The 10,922-nt window shown below is 46.6% G+C and overlaps 1 protein-coding gene across 2 annotated transcripts in view; it reads left to right on the forward strand.

The window, feature by feature from the left end:
• Positions 1-9,841, forward strand: part of LOC139375460 (sodium/calcium exchanger 3-like) — a 174,250-nt gene extending 164,409 nt beyond the window's left edge. For both annotated transcript variants that reach the window (XM_071117270.1, XM_071117271.1), the window contains 3 exons: positions 1,512-1,597; positions 2,459-2,645; positions 9,221-9,841. In XM_071117270.1, the coding sequence (XP_070973371.1) occupies positions 1,512-1,597; positions 2,459-2,645; positions 9,221-9,597 (650 nt within the window). In that variant the 3' untranslated portion in view covers positions 9,598-9,841. The remainder of the gene's footprint in view (positions 1-1,511; positions 1,598-2,458; positions 2,646-9,220) is intronic.
• Positions 9,842-10,922: the final 1,081 nt, after the last annotated feature.

Here is a 10,922-nt window from a genome sequence, read left to right on the forward strand (position 1 = left end):
CTGAAAGCCCCTAATGGCCTGTTGAGGGCCCATAACGGCCTGATGAGGGCCCCTAATGGCCTGTTGAGGGCCCCTAATGGCCTGCTGAGAGCCCCTAACGGCCTTGTGAATGTATAGAGTTGGACTGTACAAGGTTTTAGCTTTGTTACATATAACAAGATCACTTAATTGAGATGTTCAGTAGTGGCGTGTGTTGTCATTCCTCTTCCTGTCCCATCCTAATAGTTCAGTGTGAGGGTATGTGAGTCTTCTTAGAGTGGGTTAAACACGCCGGGAACCAGGATGTCACTATGAAATACAACCATCTGCTCTTATGAAATATTACTCAATGTATCACAATGTAAGTTAAAATGATTGTCTTCCTCCCTCCCTCCCTCCATCTCTCCTCTCCTCTGCTCCTCCCGCCATCTCTCCTCTGCTCCTCCCTCCCGCCATCTCTCCTCTCCTCTGCTCCTCCCTCCTGCCATCTCTCCTCTCCTCTGCTCCTCCCTCCTGCCATCTCTCCTCTCCTCTGCTCCTCCCTCGCTCCATCTCTCCTCTCCTCTGCTCCTCCCTCCCTCCATCTCTCCTCTTCTCTGCTCCTCCCTCCTGCCATCTCTCCTCTCCTCTGCTCCTCCCTCCTGCCATCTCTCCTCTCCTCCTCCCTCCCTCCATCTCTCCTCTTCTCTGCTCCTCCCTCCTGCCATCTCTCCTCTCCTCCTCCCTCCCTCCATCTCTCCTCTCCTCTGCTCCTCCCTCCCGCCATCTCTCCTCTCCTCTGCTCCTCCCTCCTGCCATCTCTCCTCTCCTCTGCTCCTCCCTCCTGCCATCTCTCCTCTCCTCTGCTCCTCCCTCGCTCCATCTCTCCTCTCCTCTGCTCCTCCCTCCCTCCATCTCTCCTCTTCTCTGCTCCTCCCTCCTGCCATCTCTCCTCTCCTCCTCCCTCCCTCCATCTCTCCTCTTCTCTGCTCCTCCCTCCCTCCATCTCTCCTCTCCTCCTCCCTCCCTCCATCTCTCCTCTCCTCTGCTCCTCCCTCGCTCCATCTCTCCTCTCCTCTCCTCCTCCCTCCCTCCATCTCTCCTCTCCTCTGCTCCTCCCTCGCTCCATCTCTCCTCTCCTCTGCTCCTCCCTCCCTCCATCTCTCATCTCCTCTGCTCCTCCCTCCATCTCTCCTCTCCTCTGCTCCTCCCTCCCTCCATCTCTCCTCTCTTCTGCTCCTCCCTCCCGCCATCTCTCCTCTGCTCCTCCCTCCCGCCATCTCTCCTCTCCTCTGCTCCTCCCTCGCTCCATCTCTCCTCTGCTCTGCTCCTCCCTCCCTCCATCTCTCCTCTCCTCTGCTCCTCCCTCCCTCCATCTCTCCTCTCCTCTGCTCCTCCCTCCCTCCATCTCTCATCTGCTCTGCTCCTCCCTCCCTCCATCTCTCCTCTCCTCTGCTCCTCCATCTCTCCTCTCCTCCTCCCTCCCGCCATCTCTCCTCCCCCCCCTCCTCCCTCCATTCTCCCCCCCCCCCTCCTCCCTCCCTTGTCCCCAGGAGACGAGGATGAGGAAGACTCCGGTGAAGAGCGTCTTCCGTCTTGTTGTGACTACGTCATGCACTTCCTCACCGTCTTCTGGAAGGTGAGTAGAGTTGGTGATCCTCTGTAGCTCAGATGATAGAGCATGGTTTTTTTTTTTGCAATGCCGAGGGTCGTGGGTTCGATTCCCGTGACCTCCCATATGTAAAATGCGCACATGACTGTAAGTCCCTTTAGATAAAAACATCTGCTAAATGTTATTAGTAACACTTTAGTGCCATTACTCATAGCTATTAATAACTGTTAACGATGGCTACTGACACATGTTACGATGTGTTTATGTAGCTATTATAAGGGCTTTATGAATGCATTCATAAGGACACCTATAGTAAAGTGTTATATAATAGTATTATTAATTATATTATTATGCATATTATTATTCATATTATTATGAATAATAATATTATTATGAATACTACTATAATAATAGTAATAATAATGTAATATTCATATGATTATTATTCATAATATTATTCATATTATTATTCATATTCATATTATTCATATTACCACGAATAATACTATTCATATTATTCTAATTGTTATTCATATCAATATGATTATTACTCATATTATTATTAATGAAATTATTCATATTCATATTATTAATATTAGGTGCTGTTTGCCTGTGTTCCTCCCACGGACTACCTGAACGGCTAGGCTGGCTATTCATATTAATATTATTCATATTATTATTCATATTAATAATATCATGAATACTACTATAATAATAGTAATAAGAATATAATATTCATATGATTATTATTCATAGTATTATTCATATTATTCAAATTGTTATTCATATTATTCATATTCATATTACCATGAATAATACTATTCATATCATTCTCATTGTTATTCATATTAATATGATTATTATTCATATTATTATTATTAATATTAGGTGCTGTTCGCCTGTGTTCCTCCCACGGACTACCTGAACGGCTGGGCCTGCTTCTTCATCTCCATCGTCATCATCGGCATGCTGACCGCAGTGATCGGAGATCTGGCCTCTCACTTTGGCTGCACCATCGGGCTGAAGGACTCCGTCACTGCCATGGTGTTCGTGGCGCTGGGTACGTCTGTCCCTGGTGAGTACACTAATGGATAGCAGTGGGGGGGGGGGGTATTTTTTATTTTATTTTACCTTTATTTAACTAGGCACGTCAGTTAAGAAAATTCTAATTTACAATGACGGCCTACCGGGGCCAAACCCGGACGACGCTGGGCAGTAATGTGTCCTATAAGGAACATTGGTGGCAAATCTGATGGCCGAATGGTAAAGAACATCTAGCCGCTCGAGATCACCCTTACCTGCCGTTCTATAAATTATGTCTCCGTAATCTAGCATGGGTAGGAAGGTCATCTGAATCAGGGTTAGTTTGGCAGCTGGGGTGAAAGAGGAGCGATTACGATAGAGGAAACCAAGTCTAGATTTAACTTTAGCCTGCAGCTTTGATATGTGCTGAGAGAAGGACAGTGTACCGTCTAGCCAAACTCCCAAGTACTTGTATGAGGTGACTACCTCAAGCTCTAAACCCTCAGAGGTAGTAATCACACCTGTGGGGAGAGGGGCATTCTTCTTACCAAACCACAAGACCTTTGTTTTGGAGGTGTTCAGAACAAGGTTAAGGGTAGAGAAAGCTTGTTGGACACTGTGGTCGTAGGGGGTGTGGGCATAGAGGTTGTGGGGGTAGGGGGTGTGGGCATAGAGGTTGTGGGGGTAGGGGGTGTGGGCGTAGGGAGTGTGGGGGTAGGGGGTGTGGGCGTAGATGTAGGGTAGAAGGTGTAGGGGTAGAAGGTGTAAGGGTAGAAGGTGTAGGGTAGAAGGTGTAGGGGTAGAAGGTGTAGGGGTAGAAGGTGTAGGGTAGAAGGTGTAGGTGTAGGGTAGAATGTGTAGGGTAGAAGGTGTAGGGTAGAAGGTGTAGGGTAGAAGGTGTAGGGGTAGAAGGTGTAGGGTAGAAGGTGTAGGGTTGAAGGTGTAGGGGTAGAAGGTGTAGGGTAGAAGGTGTAGGTGTAGGGTAGAATGTGTAGGGTAGAAGGTGTAGGGTAGAAGGTGTAGGGTAGAAGGTGTAGGGGTAGAAGGTGTAGGGTAGAAGGTGTAGGGTAGAAGGTGTAGGGGTAGAAGGTGTAGGGTAGAAGGTGTAGGGGTAGAAGGTGTAGGTGTAGGGTAGAATGTGTAGGGTAGAAGGTGTAGGGGTAGAAGGTGTAGGGGTAGAAGGTGTAGGGTAGAAGGTGTAGGGTAGAAGGTGTAGGGTAGAAGGTGTAGGGGTAGAAGGTGTAGGTGTAGGGTAGAAGGTGTAGGGTAGAAGGTGTAGGGGTAGAAGGTGTAGGGGTAGAAGGTGTAGGGGTAGAAGGTGTAGGGTAGAAGGTGTAGGGTAGAAGGTGTAGGGTAGAAGGTGTAGGGCAGGGGTGTCAAAGTCAAATGGACGGAGGGCCAAATAAAAAAATCAGCTACAAGACGAGGGCCGGACTGTTCGAATGTTCATTGAAAAATTTTTAAATGACGCATATAGTCTAGTGAACCTAATTGAACCTACTGAAAACCTAACAAATATATTACAATATGATCAGATAAATAAAGCAATATTTTCTTATGGCTCTGTCAGTAATCTTTAATTTTCAACAGACACAAAAGACAAATTTCCTTTATATAAATATCCCCATAACATGAACATTAAATGAAAGAAACCGGTATTCAAGGCACCATCAGTAGACTATATTTTCTATTTTAGCAAAAGTGGGCTAAATTTACTTCAAAGAAAAAACAATAATAGCAATTTTCTATCATCCACTCAACTGAAATATTTTTAAAATATAATTGGATTGAAATACAAAAAAATAAAGTGCAAAAATCTATTAATCAAAAACAACACTTTGTTTAAGGAGAAGTAACATGCAGTGAAAACAAATATTAAATTTTAACTTTTAAACTTGAACTGAGTAAAAACTCTAAATATGTGATTGCACAGTAATGTTCACTTGTTTGAGGTTGAGGGTGATACTTGGTGGTGTCCCATCTTTTCCACAAGTTCATCAATGTTCGGGGTAAGGCTCTGAGCTGAAGAAATCCTCAGAATTGAGTGGAGGTGTTCAGCAGTAAGTCGACTTCTGTGTGATGTTTTGTTCAGGTTCATCAAAGAAAACAGTTGTTCACACAGGTATGTGCTGCCAAACATAGACAACGTTTGAGCAGCCTGGATGCGCAGCTGGGGCATTGTGCCGGGGAGGAAACGGGCGAACTCCGCAGCACCCACTGCCGCATATTTTGCCCTCAGTGCATCATTGCATTGGAGGTCAATCAACTCCATTTGGAGGTTTGGTGGTGAGCTTTCCACGTCAACAGCAAATGGGTTACCGAGCAGTTCCAACCTGCTTTTTTGTGCTTCAAAGTCAGCAAATCGGCGTCGAAAGTCAGCGGCAAGCATACCTATTTTATCAGCCAACTGTGTGCTCGGGAACGCACTGGTAGAGAGCTTCTCTTTCATGGTCTGGCAGCTGGGAAAGTGGCTCAAATGTTCTTTCCGCATCTGCGTCTCCCACAGAGTCAGTTTGGTTTTAAATGCCTTCACTGTACTGTACATATCAGAGATGACACGATCCCGACCCTGCAGCTGCAAGTTTATTGCATTCAGATGACTCGTAATGTCACACAGAAAAGCCATTTCACACAGAAACATTTCGTCTCGGAGTTGTGTTGTGTCTTTCCCTTTGCTGTCCAAGAACAGACAAATCTCCTCACGAAGCTCGAAACATCTTTGAAGCACCTTTCCCTGGCTTAGCCATCGCACCTCTGTGTGATAAGGCAAATCACCATGCTCCGTTTCTAACTCCGTCAGAAATGCCTTGAACTGGCGGTGATTCAAACCTTTGGCTCTGATAAAGTTAACTGTGCGCGTGATGATGCTCATTACATGCTCCATTTTCAAGGCTTTACCGCACAACGCTTCCTGGTGTATGATACAATGATAAGCTGTCAGCTCACCTGTCGCGTTTTCCTCTTGCATCTTTTCCCGTATCTTCGCCACCAGTCCGCTCCTGTGTCCACACATCGCAGGTGCTCCGTCGGTTGTCAAACCCACGAGTTTTTCCCAAGGCAGCTCCATCTCATTTACACATCTTGACACCTCTTCATACAAATCATGCCCCGTAGTTGTGCCATGCATAGGACGTAAAGCCAAAAACTCCTCTGTCACGCTTAGGTTGGAGTCCACTCCGCGGATGAAAATTGACAACTGGGCAATGTCAGAAATGTCGGTGCTCTCATCCACAGCCAAGGAATATGCAATAAAATCTTTTCCCTTTTTCACAAGCTGCTCTTTTAGATTGATGGACAACTGGTCTACTCTCTCGGCAATGGTGTTTCTGCTCAGACTCACATTTAAAAAGAGTTGCCTTTTTTCTGGGCAAACTTCGTCACAAACTTTAATCATGCAGTTTTTGATGAAATCCCCCTCCGTAAATGGCCGGGCTGATTTAGCGATCTCTTCTGCCAAAATAAAACTGGCCTTGACAGTTGCGTCCGCGTGTGTGTCCGCGTGTTTCGTTTCATAATGTCGTCTCAGATTATACTCTTTCAGTACCTCCACACTTTCTCCACACAGAAGACACACAGGTTTTCCAGCTACCTTCTCCGACTCCCACCTTGTTTGAAACCCCCGGTTCTCAGTATCCACCTTCCGTTTTGCCATTTTTGATGGGTATCTGAAAGTTAATTTTACTGTGATGCTGACGACTGCTGTGTCAATAAATATTGAAATGAAGCAGCCTACTGCTCGGTGCGTCACCTTTGCATTGTGGGAAATGTAGTATTGGTGCGTGTAAAAGATCTGCGGGCTGCCGGCTTGCTGCGGGCCGGTTCTAATAATAAATCAAGATCATCCCAGGGGCCGTAAAAAACCTTCTTGCGGGCCGGATGTGGCCCGCGGGCCTTGACTCTGACATATGTGGTGTAGGGTATAAGGTGTAGGTGTAGGGTTAGAAGGTGTTGTGGGTGTAAAGTCATACAACATTTAAAGCGTCTTTCTATCTTTTTTCACTGCTACCTTTGAAATTATTTTTAAATGATTCAGTCGTAAAATATAAATCACAAGACACATCATTTTAGTATAATGCAAGATTGCGCCAATAGAGATGGCAGCTTCGCTTCAAACTGTGCAGTGAGCATGTACCACCGCATTTAATCATGGCAAGCTAACTGGAAACATGACCGAATACATACAGTATATTCCCTCCGTAAGGCAATCAAACAAGCAAAGCGTCAGTATAGAGACAAAGTGGAGTCGCAATTCAACGGCTCAGACACAAGACGTATGTGGCAGGGTCTACAGTCAATCACAGATTACAAAAAGAAAACCAGCCCCGTCGCGGACATCGACGTCTTGCTCCCAGACAAATTAAACAACTTCTTTGCTCGCTTTGAGGACAATACCGTGTCACTGACAGGGCCCGCTGCCAAAGTCTGTGGGCTCTCCTTCTCCGTGGCCAAAGTGAGTAAAACATTTAAACGTGTTAATCCTCGCAAGGCTGCCTTCCCAGACGGCATCCCTAACTTCATCCTTGGAGCATGCGCAGACCAGCTGGCTGGTGTGTTTATGGACATATTCAATCTCTCCCTATCCCAGTCTGCTGTTCCACATGCTTCAAGATGGCAACCATTGTTCCTATACCCAAGAAAGCAAAGGTAACTGAACTAAATGACTATTGCCCCGTAGCACTCACTTCTGTCATCATGAAGTGCTTTGAGAGGCTAGATAAGGAGCATATCACCTCCACCCTACCTGACACCCTAGACCCACTCCAATTTGCTTACCGACCTAATAGGTCCACAGACAATGCAATCGCCATCACACTACACACTGCCCTATCCCATCTGGACAAGAGGAATACCTATGTAAGAATGCTGTTCATTGACTACAGCTCATCATTCAACACCATAGTACCCTCCAAACTCGTCATCAAGCTCGAGACCCTGGGTCTTGGCCCCGCCCTGTGTAACTGGGCCCTGGACTTCCTGGCGGACCGACCCCAGGTGGTGAAGGTAGGAAACAACATCTCCACTCCGCTGATTCTCAACACCGGCGCCCCACAAGGGTGCGTTCTCAGCCCTCTCCTGTACTCCCTGTTCACCCATGACTGTGTGGCCATGCAGACGACACAACAGTGGTAGCCTTGATTACCAACAACGACGAGATGGCCTACAGGATGGAGGTGAGGGCAGGAAAACAACCTCTCACTCAACATCAACAAAGCAAAGGAAATGATCGTGGACTTCAGGGAACAGCAGAGGGAGCACCCCCCAATCCACATCGAAGGGACAGCAGTGGAGAAGGTGTAAAGTTCGGTGTACATATCACAACAAACTGAAATGGTCCATGCAACAGCGCCTCTTCAACCTCAGGACGCTGAAAAAATGTGGCTTGTCTCCGAAAACCCTTACCGCCTTGTACAGCAACTGAACCGACCACAACCGCAGGGCTCTCCAGAGGGTGGTGCGGTCTGCACAACGCATCACTGAGGGGCAAACTACCTGCCCTCCAGGACACCTACACCACCCGATGTCACAGGAAGGCCATAAAGATTATCAAGGACAACAACCACCCGAGCCACTGCCTGTTCACCCCGCTATCATCCAGAAGGCGAGGTCAGTACCGGTGCATCAAAGCTGGGACAGAGAGACTGAAAAACAGCTTCTATCTCAAGGCCATCAGATTGTTAAACAGCCATCACTAGCACAGAGAGGCGGCTGCCTACCTACAGACTTGATATCATTGGCCACTTTAATAAATGTAACACTAGTCTCTTTAATAATGCCACTTTAATAATGTTTACATATCTCGCATTGCTCATCACATATGTATATAATGTATATCCTTCACTATCTATTGCATCTTAGCCGCTCTGTCACTGCTCATCCATATATTTTATACTTATATATTCTCATCCCATTCCTTTAAATAGAGAAGATTGTGTAGATTGTGTGCATTGGGTTCTGTTGTGGAATTGTTAGATATTACCTGTTAGATACTGCTGCACTGTCGGAACTAGAAGCATTTCACTACACTCACAATAACATCTGCGAACCATGTGACCAATACAATTTGATTTGATTTTGCACCTTTCTCTCTCTCTCTCCATTTTACTCTCTTTATGTCTCTCTCTCCCTCTTTCCCTCTTTCCCCCTCTCTCTCTCTCTCCCTCTTTCCCTCTATCTCCCTCTCTCCCTCCCTCTCTTTCCCTCTCTTTCCCTCTCTCTCTCTCTCACTCTCTCTCCCTCTCTCCCTCCCTCTCTTTCCCTCTCTCTCTCTCTCTATTTCCCTCTCTCTCTCTCTCTCTCTATTTCCCTCTCTCTCTCTCTATTCCCCTCCTTCTCTCTCTCTCTCCCTCTTTCCCTCTCTCTCTCTCTCTTTCCCTCTCTCTCTCTCACCCTCTCTCTCTCTCTATTTCCCTCTCTCTCTCTCTCTCCCTCTCTATTTCCCCCTCTCTCTCTCTCTCTCCCTCTTTCCCTCTCTCTCTCTCTCTCTCTCCCTCCCTCTCTTTCCCTCTCTCCTCTCTCTCTCTCTCTCTCACTCTCTCTATTTCCCTCTCTCTCTCTCTCTCTCTCTCTCTCTATTTCCCTCTCTCTCTCTCTTTATTTCCCTCTCTCTCTCTCTCTCTCTCTCTCCAGACACATTTGCCAGTAAGGTAGCGGCGGTGCAGGACACACATGCAGACGCCTCCATCGGTAATGTGACGGGCAGCAACGCAGTCAACGTGTTCCTGGGCATTGGGGTGGCGTGGTCGATAGCCGCCATCTACTGGCACATGCAAGGCAAGCAGTTTGTGGTGGAGGCCGGCTCGCTGGCCTTCTCCGTTACCCTCTACACCATCTTCGCCTTCCTGGGGGTCTCCGTGCTGCTGTACCGCCGCCGGGCCCACATCGGGGGGGAGCTGGGCGGGCCGCGCGGCCACAGACTGGCCACCTCAGCCTTCTTCTTCAGTCTCTGGTTCCTCTACATCCTCTTCTCCAGCATGGAGGCCTACTGTCATATAGAGGGCTTCTAGAACCTCCTGGAACACTTCTGTAACACTTCTAGAACACCTCTGAGACACTTCTAGAACACTTCTGAGACATTTCTAGAATTCTTCTGAGACACTTCTAGAATACTTCTGAGACACTTCTAGAATACTTCTGGGACACTTCTAGAATACTTCTGAGACACTTCTAGAATTCTTCTGAGACACTTCTAGAATACTTCTGGGACACTTCTAGAATACTTCTGGGACACTTCTAGAGCCTCCTTACAGGAGGTTCAAAGTATAACTTAATGGAGAGTAAAAGTAGGATTCTCAGTGTGGAATGATGGAATGATGGAATGATATTTTGTTGGTATGAAGGGATGAGAGGAGGAGAACAGTATGAGGTAAAGGGAGTGGTGGCCCCCCTCTCCTCCGCCCCTCCACCTTCCCTCAACCCCAGACATAATCAGTCCATCTCCTCTGAAGGAGATGTCTATTAAGGCAGGGAGAGCCGGTCTGCTACCCACATGGGTGTGCTTACAGCTGGGGTTAGGGTACCTCTATACCGGGGTAAGAACACCAGAGGGTGTCTCATCTGGTCTGGTCTGTATTCCACTAGAAGAGACAATAAGCTGATGAGATCTGAGCTATCAGAAGAAGTCTATATTTTTCTCAACACCTTGATGAGAACAACCTTTTCTAAACTAAGTATTTTGGGGGATAAAACCAAAACACTTTTTTTTTTTTTTACAAAAAAAAGAGGAAATCAAAGATACTATTTTTTAGATCTTACATTATGGAGAACAAAACATGTTATATAACTAATGGAACAGATATTGTTGATGATGAATGACAATTGAATGGTCATAGTATTTAATAGTATTTTATTTGCTTAGTTTCTTATTAAGGAACGAATAAGAGGCAAGAAACAGCAGAGTTGTCAGAGGCAAGAAACTAAAACAGGAAGCGCCCGTGGAGGAGGAAGAGGAGGAGGAGGAGGAGGAGGAGGAACAACAGAGAACAAGTACAGACATATCAACTATCAAACTAAAGACAGGAGGAGGAGGAGGAGCAAGAGGAGGAGGAGGAGGAGGAGTGGAAGAAGATGAGGAAGACATTGAAGGATAACATTATCAGAGTGCCCTGAACATTACTTCAGTACATCTGTCTGTATATTCTGTATATTTTGACTATTTATTTCAATGTGGTCACATTCAGCTTCTTCAGTCCTACAGGGACTTCAGCTCCTACAGGGACTACTGTGGCTTGGTATGGGGGGAGGAGGGGGGGGGGGGGGGGGTGCCTGTGTCGCAAATGGCACCCTATTCACTATATAGTGCACTACTTTAGACCAGGGCCGATACGGTTCT

Source organism: Oncorhynchus clarkii, chromosome 19 (genome assembly GCF_045791955.1).
Source record: "Oncorhynchus clarkii lewisi isolate Uvic-CL-2024 chromosome 19, UVic_Ocla_1.0, whole genome shotgun sequence".
NCBI classification, from domain to species: Eukaryota; Metazoa; Chordata; class Actinopteri; order Salmoniformes; family Salmonidae; genus Oncorhynchus; species Oncorhynchus clarkii.